Below are 27,136 nucleotides of genomic sequence, written 5' to 3' on the forward strand. Positions count from 1 at the left end.
AATTCACTGAAGCTCCACTGCTGTTTATTTGGCATTTTAGCTGCACATAAACTGACAGCAAAATAATATTAAGATGTCTATATTGAGCTAAACGCGTAAAAATCCCATCTTGTCTTTATCTCCTGCTTTGAGGATTAAATAATGTAATAATCAACAACAAAGTGTCCCCAGTATTTTTGCATGGCCAAAATTAGGCAAAATTACTCAGCTGTAATAATCTGTTATGATGTATCAGTTTTATTTTATGAAAAATGTTGACTGAAATCATTCACAAGCCTCTCTGCCAACTGCCGCATCCCAAACCCATTCAAAATGCAAAACGGCAATCATTATCGCACAACTAATTCTATTATAAATCCATATTCAGGCACTCTGCGGGTAAAAAAAAAAAAAAAACAGTGCTTGGAGATTAATCTTTTGTAGATAAACTCTGGTAATTTGCCTCTAACTGTTTCTGAAGGGCAGCCGACTGTTTCCAGCTTCAGAAGATTCACACTCATTACATCAAATCACAGAAGAGGGCAGGATGGAGGGGCCGTAATGAGCCATCTTGGACTCCAGTTTCGGTCTGATTGCAAGCAGCTATTAGTTAGTGTTCTCTCTGTGCACATCCGGTGCCAGAGAGAACAAGAATGATATGTGCTCTGCCAAAAGCATCTGCTCTGTTATTAAAAAAAATAAATAAATATAAAGTTATGGGAGCGCCGAGGGGAGCAGTGATTTAGTGAGAAGTTTTGGCCGGAAAATTACAGCATGAGAGGAGAAGGGAGGCATCCTTTCTCCATCAAAGTCGTATTGTAGTTATATCCATATAAAGATATAGACTACATAGATTATAATATGCTCTACTAAAATGTGATGAGATTGAAATTGATATTACAAGCAGAACAAACAAGCAGAGGTCATGGATGGTCAGAACGGGCCTGGGGTGCCAGAGTGTCAGGGGTTACCTCAGCCTTCGTCCATGAAATGTCACATTAACACATACTGACCAGCAAGCATCAAAATGACTACAGTGGACACAAAATACTGCACAGAGGCACAGAATGACTGCAAAGAGGTGTAGAAAGACTACAAAGAGATGCAAACGAACAACAAAGAGAAACACAACTGCAAGAAGGAAAAAAAAGAAATAAAGTACCTCAAAGAGGCACAACAGCAAAAAACCCCACTAAATTACCCTAAAGATACACACCAGATTCACAAAGAGACACAAAACGACCCGAAAGAGACACAAAAACTACAAAAAGGCACAACATTACCACAAGAGACAAAGAAAACAACCAGAAACCCAGATGCAAAATCACCACAAAGAGACACAAATACCCTGCAAAGATGAACAAAACAACTACAAAAAGACACAAATTTACCACAAAGAAATGCAAAATGCCCTAAAAGTGGCAAGATAAGATACAACAAACAAGGAAGACAAAAAGACATAAAATTACCTCAAGGATTCACAAAAGAGAGACAAAAAGTGCCCTAAAAGAGACACAAACATCCAAAAAGAGATTAAAACAACCAAAAAAGACACAATATTACCTAGAAAAGACAATAGAAAGAGATTAAAAACAACAAAAAAAGACAAAACCACCTGTGTGTGTTGCTTCTATCTAGGAGAGGTGGTGGGGCCTTCTCCATGTCTGTGCCCAGGGACCTTGTATCTCATTATCCACCTGTGGCACAGGTTTGTCATAAAATAAAATAAAATAAAATAAAAAATAAAATAAAATAAAATAAAATAAAATAAAATAAAATAATAATAATAATAATAATAAAATTAAAAACCCCTGCAGGATAAGGCTGGGATGTGCTGGATTTAAGAAGGACTCATCAATAATTAAAAATATGGAAAACTAACACAATATTAATACATGTGTTTATAAGTTAAAGAAAAAAAAGTCTGGCATTTGGGTTAAAGAATTCACTGTTTATCTCCCTGCAAAGCCGCTGTTAATTTCCAAGCTGGTCGCTCAGTTTCATTTAAATTTACACATTTGGTGAAACTTGTTTTGAACCCAGTAGCTATAAGGCAATATTAAGGGGTTTCCAGGAAAAGTGCACGCTGTTTCCACAACAGTTGAATGGAAAACACTGCTCTGCACATATAAATAGAAACAGATGACCCTGAAATATCCCATGGATGAGTTACTCAACCAGGGGCACCAGTGTGCAGGGGTCACGTCCAGGGGGGTCAGCTGGATTATGGGTATTTACCAGCAGCTTGGATGATGGCAGTGACGAAAGAGATGTACGCAACACCATCTGAGGGAGAGACACAGAGCTGCTGCTGCCCGTGTGGCGTGACAGGATTGCACAAGCTGCTGTTGTGATGAGGCCAGAGCGAGTGACTCAGCTTAACAAGAGATTTCTGAGAATGCGACTCCGTACAAGAAACCTTACCATCATAAATATCTTATAACAAGCCCCTAAATGCATCCCCTGATCAGTTTAGGCAGATATTTGCATTCTTAACAAGAGATGGGTTATTGATGCCACCCTGAGGACCAGGAGAGTTTAATGCTGCAGCTCGTAAACAAAGATTTGTGATACTAATGAGCTTTGAGCATTTTACGATATCAATGATTTCTTCTTGTGTTGCCTGATAAAAGACACGCCACAGGCTGAACAGCTATTCCAGAAAAATGTTGCTGCAATTATGTGGGGCTAACAACTCATATTTTGGTATTAGGTTGTATGAAGACCTCTAAAAAATAAAAATAAAAGTAAACATTAGGGTGAGTTAACCCCTAGGGTGTTACAGCGTTAATATTTATAACTTTTAATCATCATCAGTCATAATCATAAATATCAAATATTTGTTGTTTTTCTGAATTTTAAGCCTTTAAATGCCCGTTTTTTGTCAAGATGCCACCATGTTTTAGATTTAAAAAATATATATATATATTCAAAATACTAAATGCAAAGTAGATTTTTAAAAAAAAAAACATCCCAGCCTGAGATATTTTATCAGGTGGAAAATGGTAAAATATACAAATTCCGAGGCTAAAGCCCACAGTGATGTTCAGAAATAATACAATGCATATTTTTTATGCATTGATGGTTGTGGGATCAAAAATTGCAGTTTGAATGGGTTTTAATGGCTCATTTTTTGCACTTAACAGTGTGAATGTAACAATTTTGTTCACATTGTGTATTTTAGACTTTCTGAAGGAGCTGGGCTGGAAATAGGGGTAAAATGTACCAAACAGTACCAAAGGGTTGCTAAACTTTTTTCGGGGCTGAAGGCAGCCCAGGGTTTGGCTCTGTATGACGTCATCAGAGCGGGCGTGGCCTGTCTTTCCAGGAAGTATTTGCAGTGCCAGCACATGGTGAGCTCAGCACCACATTGATGATGGTGGCTGGTTTGTTGTTTGATAAAAAACGTTTTGCATTCACTTAGTGAAGAGCATATAATGAGAAAATGGGCCCCTGGACACAGACAGAGGCAAGATAAACAAACTTTGGGGTGGTTGGGTCTCTTTGTAGTCACAATGCATCTTCATATGGGTTTGTGTCTCTTGTTTGTCATTTTGTCTCTCTTTGTAGTTGTCTTGTGTCTCTTTGAGATAAGTTTGTGTTTCTTTGAGGTAATTATGTGTCTCTGTGGTAACTTTGTGTTGCTTTTAGGTGATTTAAATTTTTTTTGATTGTTTTGTGTCTCTTTTGGTTTTTTTGTGTGTCTTGTTAGTAATTTTGTGTCTCCTTGTAGTTGTTTTGTGTATCCGGGGTAACTGTTTCTTTGTGGTAGCTTTGTGTTTGTTTTAGGTCATTTATACTTTTTTGGTTCCCATGTGTCTCTTGTTGGTTGTCTTGTGTCTCTTTGAGGAAACGTTGCTTCTTTGAGGTAATTTTGTGTCTCATTTGGTCTTTTTGTGTCTCATCAGATATTGTTGGTCTTCTTGTGGTTGTTTTATGACTCATTGTGGTTGTTTTGTGTCTTTTTGGGGTAACTGTGTTTCTTTGAGGTCATTTTGTGTCTTTTTTGGTAGATTTATGTCTCTTCAGTTATTTCATGTCACATTGTGGTTGTGTCTTGTCTCTTTGTTGTCATTGTGTGTCTCATAGTTTTTTTTTCTTCCTGTTTCCATAGTTCTTGTGTGTCTCTTTGCGGTTCCTTTTGACATCTTTGTGCTCATTTAAAGTCTCTTCATGACCAGGATGTGTTAACTGAATGACATTTTGGGACACCCTCACACTTTGCGCCTGTGCCCAGAGGGCATGCCGAAGAATCCATTCATGCACCTCGTAGCAAAGAAGCCACTTTATCAAACAAACCCACATAACCTGAACATGCTGGCTGCATAAGAGATGGAGTCATGGTATGTTTGAGGGTGTGTAGCTAAGTTATTCATGTTACTCCAACATAAAAATATTTTTAAAAAATGTTTTATGAAAAGTCCAGAGACAGGCCAAGAAGAAAATTTAAGTAGGATAACAAAGTAATTTATTTTCCCCTACCAAACAAGGTGGCAAAAATATCTTTTCAATTGTGCAATAATTTCAATAGTTTTTAAATATAATAATAATAATAGCAACAACAACAACACTAATAATAATAATAATAATAATAACAACAATAATACAATAATAACAATAATAATAATAATTCTATTTACTTTCAAAATAACCGTTGCTTGGGGCCCAGAAAAGTCTAGGACTGGCCTTGCATGTACCAAACAAGTGTCCCACTTCACCTAAAATTACCCTATTTCTTATGTGAACATCATCTTTCACGTATATTTATATGAATATTTTGTACGGTCTGTTCTGCGGTTTGCACTAATACCAGTTTATGCGTTGTGTAACAGTTTTGATTGTAACTCAAAGCTCCTCCTGCAACAACCACATCCAGTTCAGAGTTCGCATTCCTTGAGGATATTGTGAGGATTTCTTGCTTGACTCCCTTTACGTGGCCCCACATGACGTTGCTCGGACCTGAACCGTAGAAGCGCCCTACACCTGCAGGAAAACACCGGAAGCAGGAGAAGAAACGAGCGAAAGTTTCCCATTTTACAAATAACAACAGGAGCAGCAGCAGCGATGCACTTCCAAATCAAACACCTCCTGCGGCTCAATCACTGCGCCTCAGTTCAGCGTGAGAGGACACTCGGGAGGAAACTGTGGTCTGTGTCGGCAGCTGCACAACAACAACGTGGCGTGAGAGCAGCAGGATCGCATGCTCCTGCAGACTTGAAGTATTTCGCCCTGCAGTGCTGCAGAAACTATGCATCCGACACGGCGTACAGCCGAGCCTTCGCCTCAGCCAGGAACAACCCCGAGACTTTCTGGGGTGAAGTGGGACAGGATATACACTGGTTTGAGCCGTGGAGTAAAACTTTGCACGTTGAGGATCCAGTGTTTCCAAACTGGTAGGTTACAATGGTGCAAGCGAACAAACATTTTAGTGCAACACGTCCATTTAACAAGTGTATTTGTGTCCAACAACACTGTAAACAAAGTGCTTTTCTCCCTAAAATCTCCCTAAAAATGTCAGCGATTCCCAGTTTCCCGTAAAGCGTGAAATCCTTGAGCGTTTATAAGCTTTGAGGAAAACACCTTGACCCTGAAATACTAACATTTTCATAATAAAATCACGGAATCCTGTCAGCTCTTTGGACACTTAAGTCATGACAATTGCATGATCACCAAAATGTCTTGACAGCAGCAATTTCATAAGCTGTTTTTCTGATGATTTATTATATTAAGGGACTGTTCATTAGTTATGAGATTGGAGAGGTGGTGCAAAAAGGGGGAGGCATGTCAAATAATTTTCTATTCACCCAGGAGGGCTTAATTTTTTTTGTTTTGGCATAGTGGAATTGTTTATATCATATTTATTTTACCACCAATTTTTAAAAGACCCCCCCCCCAAAAAAAACATGACTACAGATATGCAAATCAGCCAAAAAAAAAAAGAGACACAAAACAATCAAAACAACCACAAAAAGTCACAAAATTATTACAAAGACACACCACCTCTGTCCCCTCATTATTTATGGGGGGAGGCATGTCAAATATTTTTTTATTCTCAGGAGGGACTTTATTTATTTTACCACCAATTTTTTAAGGAAAACATGGTCGGAATATTATTAGCTTAAACTTGTAATTTTAGAATTAAGTCACATTACTACTAAAGGTTGGGTAACAAGTATGTTTAGTGTATTGGACTTTTATTCTAAAGATTGTAATAGTAAAAGTGTAAAAGATTTTTTTCTTATTATTACAACTTTTTTCCTCAAAATTACGACTTAATTCTTGAAGTCTTTAACATGGCCCCTAATCCTCCGTCGTAAAAGAAAAACAGGCAAATGTAAAAATCTGAAGTAATAGTTAAAAAGTGACAGATGGGTCCCACATGACAAGTTAGCATCACATTAGTACATGACTTCCATCTGCCATCTTTGTTTAGCTTCGCATCTTTTAATATGGATAAATTTGTGGATTATTTTCTTCCATTTGGATAGATGAGTCTTTGTTTAATGTCTTCAAAAACTTTTAAGTGAAATGACCTGCAGCTTTTTCATTTTTTCTTATTGGTCTTGTTTTTATTTTTGAGATAATCAGCGGAAAAGTCCTGTAATATTAAAAGAGTCACAATTCGGGGCTTGACATTGTCTTAAATTCCACCAAATATAACTTAGATAATTGACAAGTACAAGTAAATTATGGTGTTTACAAGACGGAAAATGTCCTATTTCTAGTTTTTAATCTTAGCAAGCGTCGTTAAATTGCTTGACAGCCCACATGCACCTGCACCGAGAAGTGAAATTGAAAATGCTTTGTTTGTTTATTACGTGGGTGGAGTTGTCAATAATATCATCCAGCCGGGTAGAAAAAGCCGGAGCTGCCTGAATGTGGTAGCATTACAGTCATATTAAAATGAAGGACACACAGCCACTGATTTTCGCTGGCTTCCAAAACACCATCTGCTCAACCTGCTCGCTGCTCTTTATCCATATGCAGCGCACCAGAATGGATTGAAACTGTCGCTTTATCAAGTGCATTGATTTGTGTACTGCTGGCAAAGGCAGCTGCATATGCTTTAGCTTGAAGTGGTTTCATCAAGTTGTGTTCCAATTTTTAAGTAAAAGGAAAGAACCCTATCAGCCAAAAATATACCCTTCAGAGAATCACGTTTTTATAGATGCAGTGATAGAGACAGTGGCAAAGGAAATTGTGCTTAGAAACTCACAGCAGACAGCTAAAAATTACACAAAAGTGCCCCGAAGAGGCATAAAATAACTTAAAAGAGACAAGAAACAACCACAAAGAGACAAAAAAGAATCGAAATTACCACAAATAGACACAACACAACTACAGAAGGACTCAAAATGCCCTCAAAGAGACACAAATTTGACTACAAAGAGACACAAAATTACCTAAAAGAAAAACAAAAAACAAAAAGTAACCCAAATAAGGTATAAATAAAAAATAGCTTTTAAAGAGACATGGATGACTACACACACACACACACACACACACACAGACACAAAACAACCACAAAGAGATAAAAAAAATACACAAAATGACCACAAAAAACACAGATAAACCCCAAAGAGACACAAATTGAGTAAAAAGTAACCAAATTTGTCAAAAAGAAAAACAAAACAACCACAAAATGAGACAAATTACCACAAAGACACACAAACAGCCACAAAGAGACTTAAAATGCTCTTAAAGATATACAAATGACTGCAGAGAGACACAAAATTACCTCTAAAAGACAAAACGACTATAAAGAGATCTGTGTCCTATTTAGGAGTGGCAGTGGGGTCCTCTTTATGTCTGTGTGTTTTACATTATTTTCTCTGCAAACCACTGTAAGGTGCAAAGTTGGTCGTCTGATTTAAATTGATTGTGAATTTATAAACCTATAATAAGTATGCACATGTGTAAAAACACATATGTTCTCATATATGATCTCTGAACGCTGTTGATTTTGTTTGTCAGGTTTGTTGGTGGGAAGCTGAACATGTGTTACAACGCTGTGGACCGTCATGTCGAGAGCGGCCGTGGAGAGCAGCCCGCCATCATCTATGACAGCCCAGTGACTGGAACTAAACAGATAATCACTTTCAGGGAACTTCAGCAGCAGGTAAATGGTGTTATTAGCGGCTGACAACACAGAACTGAGACGCAGGAAGAGTTTGAGCACTGTATTTAGAGTTTGTCCGTGTTACCATGACAATAGATACATTTCCCATCCCTTAACTGAGACAGTTTTCCTGCCGCAGCTGGTGGATTGAGCCAACATTAACATGTAGGACAACAAAACACAATAACAAAAACAGAAGGAAATTATTAACTTGATTTTGAGCAGATGCTTCAGTTTAATCAGACTCAATTGCATGCACTATAATCAAAACGTGCTTTTTACTGCCTCTGGAGCAAAAACACAATTAATTTAATGTGATTTAATTAAATTTACAAAAACATACTGAGTTCTTTCCATTTGTCAGGCTATGTCCAGCTGAAGGCAATCTGTAATAGACTTAAATTCACAGTTATTTTCAAATTAATAGCCCAAAACCAAAAACAAAATTAATAGAAAAATCCCAGATGCACAGTGTTTATTAGTTTATGTTGGTTGTCATAGTCATGAGCAGTTATCTAGAGCGGTTTTATGCAGATATTGGAAATATTAACAGTACCTGCTCTGTGTGTTGATCCAGGTTTCCAGGTTGGCCGGAGTGCTGGTGAAGAATGGCGTACGAAAAGGAGATCTGGTCGTCATCTACATGCCCATGGTGCCGCAGGCCATGTTCACCATGTTGGCCTGTGCACGCATCGGCGCCCCACACAGCCTCATCTTTGGCGGCTTCGCTTCCAAAGAGCTCTCCGTCCGCATCGATCATGCCAAGGTTAGAAAATCTTGTTATTATCTGAGATTTATCATTTCTTGAGCTGTGAAAACAGGACGGCAGGATCTTAACTAATTCAGTGTGAGTCTCAGTGCCTTCAACACTTATTGAGGACAGGCTGATGTGACGGCTTTTTGTTCTTTTTATATTCTTTTCGGTTGTTTACGATGATGTTGAGATACAAAAACAAATGCAGAGTGAAAACAAAAGAGAAAATACTCAGTAAAAGTAATTGCACACTGAGGCAAAGTGATTTGAGATCATTGTTTACCTGTCGGGGTGTAGCGGGCATGTTGATCTTGAGAATGCGTTCTAGAGAAGTTTTTCAAGTTTAGAATAAAACTGTCAAACTTGAAGCGCATGAGGCTCGCTAGTTTGGTTTAGTCCTGTGTAGGGTTGGTAAAGGCAAGTTTATTTATACAGCACATTTCATACCCAAAAGGCAACAAACTTCATGTACCGAAAGTACCGAACTTTACTACTTCTTTTAAGGACATCAGCCAAATTATGTCAGTACCACCGAGCACAGATTTATGTCAAATCCATCAGTGTCAGTGTCTCTGACCCCTTTTTCACAAACATGGAACAGGTTGCTTTCCAGTGCCCACACTTAACCCCTTGAAACCTGAGAAACTTGGCTTTAATTTCTTCCAATACATAGGAAGAAAGCCATGAGTGACCTAACAAGAAATTAAACCAAATTATCAAAAAAGTATTCAAATGTTACAAGAAAATCACCGGAATGAAAAAGAAAATGGAAAAAACAAACAAACAAACAAACAGAAAAACAAAGACGGTAGTGACTTTGAAAATGTGCTAAAATGTGAGTTTAATTAACTGTCAATATAAACTTATAATTAGTTAGTTTCCTGGACATTTCCCCCTATTTTTTAAAAAAAGTCTGATAATTTTCTCCCTCTTTGCTCTGTCTTTTTTTCAGTGAATTTTCTTGTTGGCTTTTCCCAATTTCTTGCAATTTGCAGGACGTTTGTTGCCAATTTTGGCCATGTTTTCAAAAGGTTTAACTGTAAAAAGCACTTTGTGCTACACAAATAAAGTCTGATTGATTAATTGATTGACTGATGCGTATGTAATTTCAATATGTCTTATGTGCTCCATTTATTTGGCGCACAAACAGAACTTAAGGCTTATTTCCTGAGCTCAGAACTGATCTGAGGGATAAAATACGTGAGAGCGTGATGAGAGGTGGATTTATGATAAACTGAGTGTAGGGGGTTGAGAGAAAAAGCAGCAGCATGTCTGCAGATGATGCCACCATAATGTAGGACTGATGAAAAGAGTAGCTCGACTTGAGGCAAATATTTCTACTCTCTGACTCTGTGTTGCAGTAAATAGGTGAAGACTGGTAAAGACCGCCTCTTGCTCTGGAAAAAATGCGTGAACTTTGTTGTGCTTGTAGTTTAAGGCTGACAAGTGCATAAGTGTTAAAGAGCACCGATGTGCACCATTCACCCCTGCAAAATATCTGTAACACTGAAAGCCAGAGGTGCCCGAGGCCTCTTTGTTTTTGTAAACTCACGATGAATCATTCACAGCGGGAAGCGCTTGACTTGCAGTTTCTTTCTGCAGTCGTACACTGAAGAATGATGCCAGCGCCATCTGCACTGAGATTTTTTAACAGTTCAACAGAAGATTTAATGGACCCTTCGGACATTTTGACAGGAACTGTTTTTGAGGATGATGATCTGGTGTTGAGCGATGTGTTTACACAAACATAAATCTCAGGTGAAATACAGTATTATGAAGTATTGCTCCCAGCTCCTTGATCCAGTGTTTAAACTCTTTTGTCGAGGTTCTCTTCAGGGAATGTGTAACGCTGAAGTATTGTTGACTCAGTTCTTTTCAGATGAATAGTTAATAGGATCTACATGAATGAGAACACTTTTTTTTCATAGAAATTAATCCCTCTTTTGCAATTCAGCAGAATAGTATAGAAAAGGCATTTGAGAGGTTCTTGTTTAGCACCCTCTGTAGACATTTCAGTGCTTTATAATAGACACTTGGGCAAATCACTACCACTGAGTGCATCTCTGTTAGGGACCCTGTCCTTCAGGTTTTTGAATATGTGCATCAAAATGTAACCTTTTAAGTCTGTGTCACCAGACATGTCTTTCCTTTGTTGAAAACATGGTAGCTACCAGCGTAACTCTTTTTTTAAAAATTTTATTTTATTATTATTATTTTATTTATTTATTTTGTTGTTAAAATTTGTTTCATTGTTGCTGTTCTTTATTTAACTTTTTTCTTCCCCCCCCCTTTTTTGACTTGCAAGTTATTAATAATCCAGTGGGTGTGAAGCAAGAGGTTGGTTAGGAACTTGTTTCAGATATTTTTATTTTTTGTGATTTTTGGGGAATATAAAAAAAAAAGTTTAAACTTTCGCTTTCTGAAATTTGCTTTTCGGAACATTCCTAATTTAAATCCTTCTTGTAACTGGGAAATATGTCAGTACAGACGCTACAGACTTTCCAACTGCATTTCGCTGGGACTGTAAAACCTGAAAAGTTACAGAAAATATGACTCTGTAGCAACACCAGGTATGTTGTGAGCCTGCTATTGATCGACTTAATATTTCACGCATGTATGTGAACTTGATTTGACTCGATGCTGGAGAGCTGCCACAGGCAACAGACTCACACCATTAATACAGTGTTAAAAAATATACCAAAACAAATATTCAAGCCGGCTTTGATAGGAGCACTAGATTCTGTTTCTAATACAGATCTAGACACCTGATGCTGACGGTTCTTGACATTTTGACACAATCCAATTCTCCACTGATCTCTGTGTTTCTCAGCCCAAGCTGATGGTTACAGCCTCGTTTGGCATCGAGCCCGGCAGAAGAGTGGAGTACATCCCCCTGGTGGAGAAGGCCTTGGAGCTGAGCTCTCACAGGCCCTCCAAAGTCCTCATCTACAACAGGCCTAACATGGTAAGAAGCACAAAGCATCGTAAAGCTTAATTTGTCAATGTGGTGTCATTTCTAAACCCGCTGGCTGTGTGACAGAATGTAAATGTGTCCGACATATGGCAGCCATATGTGAATCTAATTAATGTCTCAGTATAGCTGCTGTTGGGAGAAAAGGTTTTCCTAAGGCTGTTTGTTGCAGTTTCTAACATATAAAAAAGGATTTTATCATTGAACTAAATACAGAGCATTAGATTTTATTTTATTGCCTAGAACAGTGGTTCCCAACTGATGGTTTGCAGGCCAAAAATGGGTCGCAGGTGCATTCTTAATGGATTGTTAGTGACTCATGACAATGTCAAGTATGTAACTTACCTATTTCTAACTCTTCCTCCTACCCTTCTCCCTTTTGGTATTTTCTCCCGCTAATCTCCTGATTTCATAGTGATGTGACTCATATGGGTTTTTCACAGTTTCTGTGATATGTACAGACTGTAGGATATGTGTCGTTGTTCTTGGAAACCTAACCCAAATGACAACGCCTGACCTGCGCCTGACATGCGAGCTGAGATCTGATCGTAGCTTTGCTGGAGAAGACTGTATGACCAGTTTTCTGTCATATGTTTATCTCATAAATGAGGTCCATAATTCTATGTCTCTCTGTCACGTCTCACTGGTAGTTTCCCCACGTTTCTCTGTAATCTGTGTTTAAAGACGCAACAGCCTCAGCAACAAAAAGCCACAGATTATTTGATAGAGAGCCAAATGTTTCAGAGTTTCCGTTGATGCTCAGATAAATAAGTCACATCCTTCTGACCACAGAGAGAAGCTGCTGATGAGGGTTGACACAGAGTTTATCGGGTGAGTGGTGTCAGCGTTTGCGCAACACTCCCAAGGAGACGTTAGAGCAGAATGGCTGCACTCACAGAGATCTGCTTCCTGCTGTTTGCTGTCATCAACAACATTCACGCAGAAGAACTCATCACCGTTAAGGAGGAACGAGAATCTTACACCTTCGTCCTTCCCAAGGAGGCCGACTCCTGCCTGATCTCCAAATTTGTTGGTGAGGAAAAGCTCGTCCTGTGGAACACCTCTGACCTCTGGTCCGACAACTCCACAGTGCCTGAAGACTTGAAACGACGACTCTCAGTCATCAGCACGGAGAATAATTCTTCTCACATGATCCACCACCTGACCCAGTCAGACTCCGGCCTGTACCAAGAGGAGTGTTGGACCGACGGCAAAGTCACATATGAGAAAAGCAGCAGTGTGATTATCTGTAGCTTAATATATGAGATGAACATGTTTCCAGTGAAGCCTGGTACAACCGAGAACCTGAATTGTTACAAAGAGACTGACGATCTCGATGTCCTGTGGCTCCAACGTGACTTTAGATATGAGCAGACAGGGTGGACCAGAGTTTTTGGGGACAATACGACATTAGTGATGGACGAAGGAAGATTCCAAGTGGTGAAAAACACATCAGCTCTTCAAATATCCAACTTGACAACAACAGCCATTAGAGAGTACACCTGTCTGGTGATGGACCAACAGCAGTGTGTCAGCAGCCAACCTGTAGAGGTATACCTGTTCAACGATATGATCTACCGCTCAGTTGGTGAGACGGCCGTGTTTCGATGCCCTGTCACTGATTTCAGCGATGACCAGCCCCCACGTTGGAAGTCCTACACTGAGCAAAAAAACCTGTCTATGGTTTCAGTGGACCAAAACTACTCTTTGGTGATATCATCACTTACATTAAATGACACAGGTGTTTATGAATGTGAAATCTCTATGAGAGACTATGGAAGGTATTTCATGATTGTGTGCCCCAAATTTAGCCCTCCTGCTGTAGAGCTTTTCTCAGAGGGAGAGGAGGTCACCCTCGGTTGCAAAGATGCCAAAATGGGTGACATGTGCTTGTGGTTCTTCAAGTCGATCCAAACAAAAGGCAGAATTGTCAGTATACAGTCTAATCTGACCATGAACAGCAGGAGCATTCTGCCTGATGGGTGTTTGGTTATCTCTAACATCTCACTAAAAGACAAAGGAGAGTATTGGTGTGCAGTTCTTGAGCCAGATGGTCAGTGTATAACAACGAGCAAAACAGTGTTAATGTACAGAGATCCGTTTGGGATTCACTCCACCTTCTACAAAGTGAGATGCTCATTGCTCAGTGGACTGCTGGTGATGCTTTGTGTTGTTGTAGTCGCAGTGAACCAGAGGACCAGGGGAAGAGAGCAGCTTTGAGCTCAGTCACACAGTTCATATGCAGATTTCCTCACTGTCTCTGATACACTGTGTTATATAATACATCTGAAAACATGGACACAAAAGACAGAATGACAGAGGGAAAGTTTACTGTGTATGTGTACATACACTGTACATATGAGCATATGAGATGCTTTACAAAAAATCCATATCAACTCATTTTAATACACCGATCAACACAACACATACCAGCGTTGTGTTCATCTCCTCACAGCTAACACTCTGCCTTTTATTTTCTCTATTTATTCTATTCCATGTTTTTTTAAACACTTGATTCTACAAATGTCTTTTAAAAAATTGTTGTTAATTGTTTCTTTGATCACTTTAAACAAACATCAGATCTATATTGGATGTATGCACACACACACACACACACACACACACACACACACACACACACACACACACACACACACACACAAAATGTGCTTATTGGTAAACATGTATGAGACATATGAGATGTGTAAATATGTATATATGTATGTCTATCAATGCACTGCATAAATATATATAGAATTTTATTTTCTTAACTTGTTTAAATACCTATTTCAGTCTATTTTACTAATATTGTTATTAATATGATCTGTTGTTAATTTCAGTCACTGTATTTTAACTGTAATTGTGCTTTGACAACCACGTCCTGCCAATAAAGCTTGTTGAAATGAGTTGAACTGAATTTATTACAGAAATAACAAACAATAAATAAGTGAAATAATAAAAGAGTTGAAAAATGAGATGGGAAGTAAGAAAAATAAATACAAAACAATTATAATTATAAAAATTAGACGTAACTATATATGTAGACTGCTACAAATATATTAATATAAATGAATATATAAATAAGTGTATATATATATATATATATATATGGCACAAACATGTACTAAGACTTAACAGTGAACTTATATGATTTTGGTGGTCAAAGGTCAAAGTCATCTTTACCTGACAAAACATGTTTTTGGCCATAACTCATGAATTAATATGCTAATTATGACAGAATTTCACATGTATGTGTAACTGGATGACGTTGTATATTGAAAAGGTCAAAGGTCAACCTCACTGTGACATCATTAATGTTCTGCAAAAACTCTTCTGGCCATTAATCATCCTAATTTCTCAGGAACAGAGAAACTGACATTTGGTCGGATATTGAATTGGTGACACTAATGTTAAAATCACCTGCAAGGCAGTAATTCTAGTTTGGAAGATATTACATGGTGGACATGAGCCCATTATCAGTGCAGTCAGAGAAATGGTTTTCATTGGAAATTCACCGGAAACTCATCCCATTAAAATCATGTGAAGCACCACTTTGAAGGTGGTTGCGGCTGCTTTATCAATTACTGTATTGAGCGAGCGAGAGGTTGTGGTCCTGTGGACACGGCTTCCAACATGAAAGCGCTTTTACATCAGCCAAGTTTTTCTCCAGCTTGGCTTTGAGTAAAGTGAGTAAAATAGGATGCATTTCAGACAGCTGGAGGTTATATGGGCCGTCTGTCCTCTGCCTCCAGAGTCTGTGTGATATTGAATGATGTCTCAGTCTTGAGCTCATTCTCTGAGAACCAAGGAAAGAAACGACTTTTCTTTATCCTCCTGGGATGATTTAAATGTTAATGAAATGAAAGTATCAAAGAGATTTGAAATGAGACAGATGTCAGAGATATAAGGGGCATTATTCTGTGACCTGACTTTACCTCTGCTGGTGACTACAACTGATTATAATGACTGATTGAAGCTGGAACAGTATTTAAACAGAAACATATATGTATAATTTTTCCCTAGTCACTTGCAAAGCAGGCAAGTAGTTTCCCCCAAACCATAAAATCAGTTTTGCAAAACAAGTCTCACCACTTGAGTAAATGAAATTGATCAATAACACCCGGAGTATCTATTATGGCCATTTGAAGCTATGAAGCACTCTTCACCAGCTTCCTTTTAGAGCAGTTTTCTAGGCATAAAAATAAGCATATGTTTCTCATCTTTCTTTCTTTCTTTTTTTTCAGGAAAAAGTATCATTGAGTCCTGAGTTGAGTCTGGATTGGGAGGAGGAGATGGCTACAGCTCGGCCACACGACTGCGTCTCTGTTCCCTCCAATCACCCTCTCTACGTCCTCTATACGTCCGGGACCACGGGAACGCCAAAGGTACTGACATTACAGGGCTGTGATCAGCAGCAGGGAAAAATCAATACCTGATTCATACTCATAAGAGATTATCTGTATTACTCGACACAGATTGGGGATAACCGCAGCCAAATCAACCCAGCTTCAGGAAACTGAAAAAACTTAAGTTACAATATTTCAAATTTGGATTGAGGCTAGTGTCTGATCATTTTTAATGCTTTTTATTATGCATGTATTAAGATATATATTAAGACATATAAGAAAGTGTTTTGGTGAAATGCAGTACATGTCAAATCAGCACTTGAGTATTGTGTTAGTATCAAATCAGTAAATTAGCACATCACTTCATCCCTAATGGTTATGGATATCACGAAAACATACATTGTTACGCAGACGGAGGGTTTACAGTTGGCCCTGTTTGTATAAACACTGTCAGTTTTGCAGACCTCTTGCGTGACACATCTGTTCTTTGACTCTGCAAAACAATTCAGGTCCAATCTAAACACCGTCACTGTGACATAAATAAGATTTCCACTGCAGGAGCTGGAGCTCTTGCAGGAGGAATTGCCTGCAGGCAGTTTCAAATGAACCTCCCCCCAGCTCCTTTCAAATAGCATCACTTTGTCTTGGACCAACAGATGATATAAAATATCCACCTGCTAGCTACTACCAGAGCCTAATAGTGCTGTTACTGGCAGCTTTTTTCCTCTGCGACTGGCTGTGACTCTCCCAGTTATTGCTGTAGGGAGACTATAAGTTTGAGAACATCTCTATAATTGGAGACAGGAGGACTTGAGGATACTATTCAGCTCCAAAATATTTTAACAGCACCATTAACAAATAAAAGTGGGACACTGGAGTCAGTCTGAGAAGCAGTCATTTGAAAATACCATCCCCTTTGACTGCAGCCGGGCTGAGCGGCTGTGTTTAGATTGATATTATACGCCTGCCTCTTTGCCCAGTGCAATACCTGTCGCCAGTCTGATGTTTTTCTTATCTTGTCCCTCAGGGTGTTGTGCGAGACACTGCAGGCTACGCTGTGATGCTGAAATGGACCATGTCAAATATTTATGGACTCAGTCCTGGAGATGTAAGGCAATAAAGCATCCTCTTTTGAATCTGAGACATGTTTGAAAAAAACCCAAGAAAACAGCATGCAGTCAGCAAAGAGATAGATTGCTGTGCACTTGAAAGCAGATCTGGTCACCATGTAATATTTATGGTAACCGAGCAGTCATGTGTTTTGGAAGTTGTATGTTTTGCTTGCGCTTTTTATTTTCCTTTACATTCATCATTTATACAACATAAGCTAGTTGGTGCACATTTATAATTCCTTCTAGTGTTTATTTTTAGCATTTATAGGCTCAAAGGGAATTTATTATAAATAGAATGCTCTTCATTTATTAAGTAACACTTGATGCACTGCGCTCAAAATGAAACCAGAGTAACATATTCCACCTGTTTGCAGGTTTGGTGGGCAGCGTCAGACCTTGGCTGGGTGGTCGGCCATTCATACATCTGCTATGCTCCTCTGCTCCATGGCAACAGCACAATACTCTACGAGGTATGTCTCTGTAGACCAGCAATACTCAGCTTTCTTTGTCTGGGGGCCACTTTTGCAAAATTACAGGAGGCCAGGGGCCAGTTGCGGCAGCCTCATACTTGTTCTGTTCAGGATTGTAGGATGTTTTTAGGATTTTAGTACATTTCTGTGACTTAAGGATGTTTTTCAGATTTTAGGACATTTTAGGACTTAAGAATGTTTCTAGGATTTTAGGATATTTTTAGGACTTTCGGATATTTCTAGGATTTTAGGATGTGTCTCTAATTTTATGATAGTTCTAGTATTATAGGATTTTTCCTCGGATTTCAGGACCTTTTGAGGATTTTAGCACATTTCTAGGATTTTAGTCCATTTTGTGGATTTCAGAACATTTCTAGAATTTCAGGACATTTTTAGGAATTTTGAATTAATCCAAGTTGAAAATATCATCAGGCTCATTATCTGTCTTGCTTCTGCTACGGTTCCAGCTCGCTCACTACAAGTGTTAAAGTAAAGCCATGACTCTTTGGGTTCGGCTGATACTCACGATTATCCCAATAATGTAATTTTACCACAAACAACTTACTGTGAGTGTTTTTTATTGTAATCCACGATAAAATCATATATCGTCCCATCCCGACCCTCCATCATAGGGCAAATACATTAAATTGAACCTTAACCACATTTAAGAAAAATTACAATAAATCTACCTTGTACCTTATTCCTTATTCCAGTTCTTTTATTATACCCTTTGAGGTTTTTAAAACAGTTCTCAAAGACTCAAAGCGCTTTCACACCGCTTGTCACATTCACACACACATTCATACACTGAGGGCTGAGGTTACCATACAGGGTGCCATCTGCAACTCAGTGAACCACTCACATACACTCACACACTCACACACCGATAGAGCAGCCATCAGAAGGAATATAAGGTTCAGTATTTTGCCCAGGGATACTTTGACATGCAGACTGGAGAAGCTTGGGATCAAACTGCTGACATTCTGAGCGCTGATGTAATAAATGGTCCTCAGCATAAAAAACTACATTGTAAGAAGCACACAGAAAGACCAAGAGACAGGCAAACATCCTTCTCAGTGCTGGTCTGCGTATTTTGTTGCATGCTAATAACCCCCGACATAATAAATATCCTGCAGGGAGAACATACTCCACTAGCCGATGGGCAGTCAGCTCACAAAGCAAAGCCAAATTACCTGTAATAATCGGATGCATCAAGTGACTGTTCAAAAGACACAGTCATGCAGAAAATATTAAGCTTGTTTATGCCTAATTACCATTCATCTTACGAGAAGTTGGGTGTGCTGCATGTCAATGTTGAGCTCAGTGGAAGGGCTGCGTCCTGAAGATTTGAACTGATACAATAATAATAATAATAATAATAATAATAAATTTAAATTTAAATAGAATTTTTCTGTTGAGCAAGTACAAAGTGCTGTCCAATATGAGAATACAAACCAAAAGCATCAATAATGAAACATATGCAGATACATATACACATAAATACATACATATACCTATGCATACTTACATAGTGTCCTGTTTGGACAGTACGGTGTGTTCTCAGTTATAAACAAAGTTAAAAAACAGTCTAGCTGCTTCATTTTGAACAATTTGGAGCTGTCCTGTAGCTCTAATTTTTAGCAGGTAAACATGGCGCTACAATAATCAAGGTGATAAAAGAGCGCATATTATTTTTGCTGTTTTTGAGTTATTATCCATGATGACACCCAGGTTTTTTGTTAAGTGAGGAGTGATTGGGCCTTGGAGCTGCTGAATTTGTTTTGCAACGTGTTCAGGACCAGCGATTGGATATACTGTAAATGGGTAAATGCATGGAAATACAATAGTTACAATGGTAGGCAGCTCTACAGCAGCGCCGCAACAACAAAAAGCACATACCGCTGACGCAGTGTAGCATGGGTGTAACCTCCAGGGCAGGTGATGCACACTGCATGCAGAACATCCTCAATACAGCCTCTCCAATACTACACACCGTTCGGTTTTCTAAATACCGCTGATACTGTAATACCATAGTACCATCCATGCCTAATACACAGTCTTTCTCTCACCTGTAGGAAGCGGCGCTGCTGGTCAGTGAATTAATCTGACTTCCTTAAATCAATGTTTGGCTTCAGCCACGGAGGTGTTCTCACATGGCTCTTCTGCTAACAGTTCGTCTCTCTTCAGGCATGATGCTGCCAACCTCTTGTCTTCCCTCTGATCAATACACAAACACAAATATTTATCCAGAGCAAAAATGACAACCAGAACTCACTGCCGCTGTTTACCATTCTCATTCATCTGTGGTTGTCTTCTCACAGTAGAGACGGGCGAGTTGAATGGCAGACACACAGTGGAAATTGCTGTTGGACTCATTTGCCTGCAGGCTTCTTTTGTCCATGTCTTTTCTTCAGGATAAACAATGCTCCAATAGTGCAACTGTGTTTTCTAATCCTTGGATTTCGGGGGCCCATCTGTCTGGAAGGCAGCCTTCCAGTGAGCCTCTCCAGTTTAAACAGCTGCTCTATGAATATTCATGCTTTGCAGTTCACAGTTGAAGTGAGTTTGCACAGCGTAACATTGTAGAAATATTGCTGTAATGTTTTTGAGCTTCCATAATAATCCATGTATCTGCTATTCGCTCCGCAGACAGTCCCGTCATATGATTTATACGCCTGCTGCAGTTTGTGAACCGACCAGCTGTTTTTCTGTTTTACAGGGTAAGCCTGTTGGGACTCCGGACCCTGGGGCGTTCTTCCGTGTCCTCTCTGAACACGGAGCCTCGTCCATGTTCACCGCTCCTACCGCCATCCGAGCCATTCGCCAGCAGGACCCTCACGCTGCAGTTGGGAAAAAATACCCCCTATCCAGGTAGAAAGCAACACTTCACACAACAGGAAATTCCCTCGTAAAACTAAGACTAAAAGTTTTGTGTAGTATTTCTAATAAATAAATATATTTTACACTGTACCATGGGGATTAGTCTTAAAATGACTTGCTGATAAATACATTCATATATTGACAGAGTGGTGTTCACTATTTTCAAAAATTTTTTAGACTATATGATTGATTTTTATTAAAGTCACAGTTGTTTCAGCCCTAATGGAGATTGAAAATCCAAATTCAAAAGAAGCCCACATTCGTGTTTTGCAGGTTATTAAAAAAAACAACATGAGTAACAGGTAAATACGATAAAATAATAAGAAATATGTAATAGAGACTAAAATGATCATGGTTATCATGATTCAGACTAAGGATAAATCTAACCTTTCTGACCCAGTGACTTAGCCCGGGATAGGTGGACGATAATGGACATGTGTATGATTTGAAATTGTCTTGCTTATATTTTTAATTCTAAAGCTCTGCACACACTAGCTCTTGATTTGGCTGATGACACCAAGCATAAATAATTTTTAGTAAACCCTTCAACCCATTAGACTATGATCCATGCTGCATGACATGAACTGAAACACAGAAATAATCTGTCATTAACTGGTGCTCTGAGAAACTTCATGTGAGAACTGTGTGTTTCGGCGTTAACCTGCTGAACCAACCCATGTTGTTTGTTGAGCTCTGAAATACCAGGAGTGATGTGTTTAAATATCTCACGGCTGACTGTGTTGTGCACAGCCTGTCCGGTCTTTTGTTAGTCTCCGGCCATCTGTTGATGCACAGCTCTCTCCGCCTTCACTGATCTGCGCCCTCGACTCTCTTGTGTTAATCAGGATGGCTAACAAACAATGGCAGGTCACTGCAGCTCACCTGCATTAAATCATACCACCAGAGCTTGTTTCCCTGGCTGCTGCCGCCTCGCTGTTCAGGTAAAGGTCTCTTGTAGCTCAGAGTTAAAAAACATTTTTCTTGGTATCAGTTTTTGCCTAGATGTTGAAATACCTCCTGAGATTATCAGAATCATTAATTGTTTGGTGTTTTGCAGAGAAATTCGGCGGGGTCGTGGTGTCAATTCACCACTTTCATTCTGCTCAGAAGTGTGAAAATGCCTCTAAGCACACAATCATAAAGCAATTCGGCAGCGCGTGACCTTTGGCACCCGTGAATCATTCAGTGACTCCTGAATTGTGTGCTGAATTCGACGTTCTGCAGTTGTTTCCTGTGCTGAATGCACAACATTTTTTTGAATGCTGTACTTGCAGACAGAGATTATTTCCTCTGATATTTTTCCCTCCAATATTTGTCAGCATTTATCCTCTCAGTTTCGAACCTTGCCGCAATTAGTCATTTAAGCGACATGCTGTTTCTGCGTACACTTTCTTGTTCTTAATGCGCCTTTTCCCCTTGGAGGAGGCAGGTTAGTGAAAGATTACTGCATTTCCTTTTGGCGCTGAACAAAACATGTCACCATGACACAGAGGCAGCAATTGAAAGGAAGCAATGAAACATGATTTCATTTAAGCGCAGGGCGGCACAACGTCTGAGCCTTTCACGAGTAACATATGATATGTACTTTCAATTTTACAGCTCCAAAAACAGGTTTCCTGCCAATGAAGTGTGGCATTTTGAAGCACACAGTGTCTGATATTCTCATGGATCTTTAAAATGTTTGCTTAGTGGAGGAGTTACTGACTATTTGTCAGTTTTTGTCTATTCATTAAAACGGGAGTGTTTCTAACATTGCTGCCTAATGGATCCACATGTAGTCTATGGATTTTTCCACTTCTTATAACACATGGAAGGATATGTCAATATGTATAATGTTGTTTTTAATTAAGTGTGTTGATGGAAATGGTAAAACATTTTAGAAAACCATGTTAGCTTCATTATCAAACACATAATTTCATGCTAGAATGGAATTAAACAATAATTTGATACAGTTCAAATACCCTGTCTGCGGTTTATTGACACTGTGAGACATGTACCCCAAACAGAGGCTGCTCAGCAGTAATAGCGTTGGACCCTTATCATTATACTTGAGCCATAATACTTGTCACTATTGATGTGAAAGCTACAGTGAGAGTCTGGCTTTTTAAAGTTTTGGAGGCCGCAGAAATGTAGCACAACAAAAGGTGCCGAGACCCTGTGGGACGTTTACACCAGCAGATCAGTTCGGTTCAATTCAGTTCGATACGCATTTTTTTGTGTTTCCTTTGTGAAAAGTTGTGGATTGTACCTTTAGTAACTTTGGAACCATTCCCAGTTTTTGTCACCACTCTGCTTATGGTACCTAGCACTCAGATCCGGTACTAAAAGGTGGAGCTAGAAACCTGAAGCCGGTTGATTTATAGTAGAGAATGAACACTCTGTGCTTAGGACGGATTTAATGGCTGTTCGTACCATGACAAGTTTTTCATACATTAGTAAACTATAATGATAAAATGAAAGGATATTTCAGCCTCTATCAGCAGCTGCATACTGAGAAAAAAATAATTTAACTCAGGCAGCAATAAACCCCTGTTCTTGCCTGACAAGGTATAAATACACAAACCTGCTATTTTTAAATACCCTATTAAGACAGACTTTCACTCCAGCCTGCAGCCACGTTCTGTAGACAATAAATGGGACGCAGACTTCGCTCTGTGTCACCGGTGAACAAGGAAATATTTTAGTGTATTTTTGTGCACTAAGTACATTCGTTGTCCTGCACCCGTGTGTATTTTGACTGATTATGCACACATTAGTTTCTCTTAAGGAGCACGATCTGAGCAGTCTAAGAAAAATCTGAGCATCGGAATTGGCCCTGAAAAAACATATCAGTGGATCCCTAGTAAATATCATGTTATATTCTCAGGAGTTCATCTTAATAAAAGGCAAACAAGGTGCAAACATCACCACCTTCGACTGGAGCCGTGCACTTAGTCATTTGACAGCCAAGTTCACGACTTAGTCGCTTAGTCGTGAGTCTCAGCATCATCCTTTCACCAAAACAGTCAGTCAACAACAAAAGTTATATGGTCAAATACGTCCCAGACCACCTCTGCACGTGATTTGAGTGATCAGATCAATGGTGGTCAACAACACTTGTATTTAGTGCTGTCCACTTGCGATCTGATCACCCAAGATCCATGTAAATACCAGGTGCAAACAGCGTCTAAATATCAGTCTTTGTGCAAAACATCTCTGCCACCAACTTCAGTGTCTCTCATTAGTTCTCACTTTAGCTTTGGCACACTGAGCTCACCAAATCTGCTTTAAGCATATTAACAATTTGTAGACTTAAGACATGTGACAAAAGGTCAGAATGTGGATAACCTTAACCACCAAGAAAATGTTGTTTTCTGCTTTATCGGCCACTCCAAGGACAAACCGTAGAGATTATTGTGGCCTTATCTTTACAAACAGGCATAGAAATCGTTTTCATTGGTTAACATGTTGTGGCCAGTGTTACAGAGAGAGAGAGAATGTTTGCTTTTACTATTAACATCTTTTTATGGCACTGAGTCAGTTCAGAGTACATTTACTAGCATTGTACTTTACCTTCTCCAGTAACCCAGAGTGGATGTCAGGATAAACCTAACAGGTGGCTAACTTGTTTGTCCTCATACTGTGCGCATGTGAGAAACTTTGTTTTAAAACAGATGGTGCTTAACTTCTAGATAATTATTTTTTTCTACATTTAATCATTTTAACAAGGTTTGGAACAACAAGCTATAATCTGAAATTACTCACACATCATTGTCATTTATGTTTTAGATAATGTCATTCATTTTTTTAAAGAATTTAGAAAGACTTTCTTAAGCTTTTTTCTTTCTGAAAACAGAACACGGATGTTGACACTGACTGTTACTGACTCAGTTTACGTCTCTGAGCTTGAGCAGCTGCCAAACCGTCGCCCTCCCACCACCATTTCTGGGGTCAGAGTGTCCCTTTGAATCCTCCAAACTTTACTTCTTTTTAACTCCTCAGAAAATACGGAGAAACTGAATTGTCCTTAGATAACTACAAGTGTGGTAGTGGGAGTATAGCAGGGTTTAGCTGGAACAAAAGGTCAAAGCCAGGGCATGGAGTCAATCATGCTTTTATTCCACATGTTATGTAGCCGGGAAGGATCTGCCTGACAGCTGAATGATGATACATTGTTCATGTAGAGGTTTTATTTTGGTCTTTGATTAAATTCTTTCATATTTAATATCAATCAAGGCATTTATTTAAAATTTCATCCTTAAATCTGTTTTTATGAGTCAAATAACCTTGAAGTTCTTGATCAACATGAATACAAGGTCGGAGCTACTAATTGGTGCCACTAAGTTTCCAGTGCACAAAGTAATGTAAAACTCCCCAGTAAGGATTAATAAGTTAAAATTTGCACAATTAATGGAATCTAAACAGCCATTTACAACTATATATATTAGATGTTGAATTGGGTGGTCAACCAGTCTGTAAACAAACTTGTCATTAGCTGTGAATCATTCATCACTAAACGAGGGATGCAAAATTTTGACATTTTTGCCGATATGCCGAATATTTACATGCAGTGAAGGTGATTTTCCTGTTCTGCATGTTGTCAAGTTACCCTTTTAAACTAAACTACTTGTGCTTGATGTTAAAATCTCTATTATTGGAGTGAATGGAGGTGTTATTTGCGACTGAACTGAATGAAGGCTTCCAGGCATCCTTCAACATCTGGGTGATGAACAAAGGCAGAATATTTATGATGTTTTTCTGCTCACTAACATGAAATCGCAACTTTTTTTTGTAGCCTGCCTTCCACGAACACAGTGTTTCTGAAAACCAGAGACTACATTATATTCCCTAGACCAAAGATCAGTCAAGTGCAAAAGAGAATAGAATATAATCCAGAGAGAGAAACAGACAAGATATGATTCAGTGGGGAGAAAGTGACATGATGAAAATCTCTCTGCCTGTTACTGAAGATAGAATATGGCTTCAAGTTTGATTGGAGTTGGAAAGTCATTTCACCATTGCAGAGGGTTGAGAGCGATGAGTGATGACCGGCGGTCATTTGTGGGAAAGTGTAGCAATGGGACAAGCATCTGCGGCTCCACTGTGGCCTGGACGTATAGGGGCTCACAGATGTCTCCACAGCTTTATAGTGAGCAGCCAGCAGTGTTGTGAATTCGTTATGAGCAGCCATCAGAGGGATTTTGGGAGAGAATGATGTGGGAGGAATCAAGGGAGGCTGAAGATAGAAACTGCAGTGTTTTGGGTCACCTAAAGGTCATGGAGGGAGGGTTTTATGAAGCAGCAGTTGTCCAAACTAGGAGGAAACTACAGCTCGAACATGGAGTGACTTGTGAGGGAGGGACAACTTTGACAGATTCAGATGTACTTGCAAGAGTTTGTGGTCTCCAGGTACTCCATGATCCAGGGTTACATCAGTGCGGATGGTGAGGTCATACGGAGGGCAAAACTTTATTAAGGAGAAAGAGCAGCTTATGGCTAATTTCTGCTGCGTGGTTCGGCTCAGCTCTGCTTGACTCGCTCTCAGTGTAGGTGGGACTTTAGCTGATTGTCATAGCGATATGACGTGAAACTGCCATAATAATAAAAATGATAATGATAATTTAGATTGATATTTATTTCGAACAAGACAAACAAAAAGAAAAAGATAAAAATTAAATAAAATGTCAATGACCGATACAAAAAAAAGATGAATTGCATAAATAAGCAGCAAGAAATTGCATCTTACATTTTCAAAAAGGAGTAGGAAGAAGTATAAACTGATTATTTCTTACCCCTTTCTCAGCTAATCAGTTAATTAATTTGTGAACTTCATCTACACTATAATAACAACAACAACTTTTTATATTTATAGCACCTCTAAAAACAGAGTTCACAAAATGCTTTGGCAAAAGCAAAAGCAGAAATAGGATACATAGAATACAGCAACAGAAATCCAAACGGACGAGACAAAACTAGGGTAAAGTTAGGATCAAATTAAAACAAAAGGACAAATAATTCAATATGCAGGATGCAAAATATCAATATAAAATAATACAAATAGACCAAAAACAACAAAAGCAATAAAACCACAAACAAAAGGAAATAAAATAAAACACATTTTTAAACAATTAAAAGACAAAATCAAATAAAAGCAAGTTTATAAAAATGGGTTTGAAGAAGTGATTTAAAACGAGTCACTGATTTGCAGGCAGGTCGTTCCAAAGACGAGAGGCCCTGATCCCGGTGCAACACAGCACGTCTTACTCTGTCCAGCTCTTGCTGAATCCACGCCTGTTAACGTTGTTATCATGTCGAGTAGAAACTTGCATGAATGCGCTGGTCTCCAACATTCTCACAGTTTACACCAATGCGAATAGACGAGACGGCATGTCTTCTCCATATTCAGGCTTATTATGTAGTTGAATATCATTTGTAGCTTCTTAAAGTAAGATAGTCAAATCATTCTGTGCAACCTCTCTAAATTCAGAGGTTCCCACTGCTGCAAAATTTCTCTGCTCAATTTTGA

The 27,136-nt window shown here is 38.9% G+C and overlaps 2 protein-coding genes across 4 annotated transcripts in view; both read left to right on the forward strand.

Annotated features, from left to right (window-relative positions):
• Positions 1-3,263: 3,263 nt before the first annotated feature.
• The window catches only part of acss3 (acyl-CoA synthetase short chain family member 3), a 74,535-nt gene continuing 50,662 nt past the window's right edge, over positions 3,264-27,136 (forward strand). Inside the window, exons 1-8 of one of the 3 annotated variants that reach the window (XM_088073036.1) lie at positions 3,264-3,332; positions 7,954-8,098; positions 8,676-8,864; positions 11,683-11,817; positions 16,068-16,208; positions 17,197-17,277; positions 17,656-17,751; positions 20,471-20,622. In XM_088073036.1, coding sequence (XP_087929162.1) covers positions 3,271-3,332; positions 7,954-8,098; positions 8,676-8,864; positions 11,683-11,817; positions 16,068-16,208; positions 17,197-17,277; positions 17,656-17,751; positions 20,471-20,622 — 1,001 coding nt within the window. In that variant the 5' untranslated portion in view covers positions 3,264-3,270. Of the gene's footprint in view, positions 3,449-4,812; positions 5,373-7,953; positions 8,099-8,675; positions 8,865-11,682; positions 11,818-16,067; positions 16,209-17,196; positions 17,278-17,655; positions 17,752-20,470; positions 20,623-27,136 lie in introns of those variants that run through there. The other 2 variants (XM_088073037.1, XM_088073035.1) reach the window with 2 other exon arrangements.
• Positions 12,635-14,723, forward strand: LOC148185853 (cell adhesion molecule CEACAM1-like). Its single transcript, XM_088073038.1, has one exon. It carries the CDS (start codon positions 12,706-12,708, stop codon positions 14,041-14,043), a length of 1,338 nt encoding a protein of 445 aa, XP_087929164.1. The 5' UTR covers positions 12,635-12,705; the 3' UTR covers positions 14,044-14,723.

The sequence above is a fragment of the Plectropomus leopardus genome, chromosome 22 (genome assembly GCF_026936395.1).
Source record: "Plectropomus leopardus strain MGB_pleo_1.0 chromosome 22, ASM2693639v1, whole genome shotgun sequence".
Lineage (NCBI taxonomy): Eukaryota > Metazoa > Chordata > Actinopteri > Perciformes > Serranidae > Plectropomus > Plectropomus leopardus.

Excerpts from the sequence above, each read along its gene's own strand:
- LOC148185853 (XM_088073038.1), top strand. The coding sequence starts at position 12,706 with ATGGCTGCACTCACAGAGATCTGCTTCCTGCTGTTTGCTGTCATCAAC.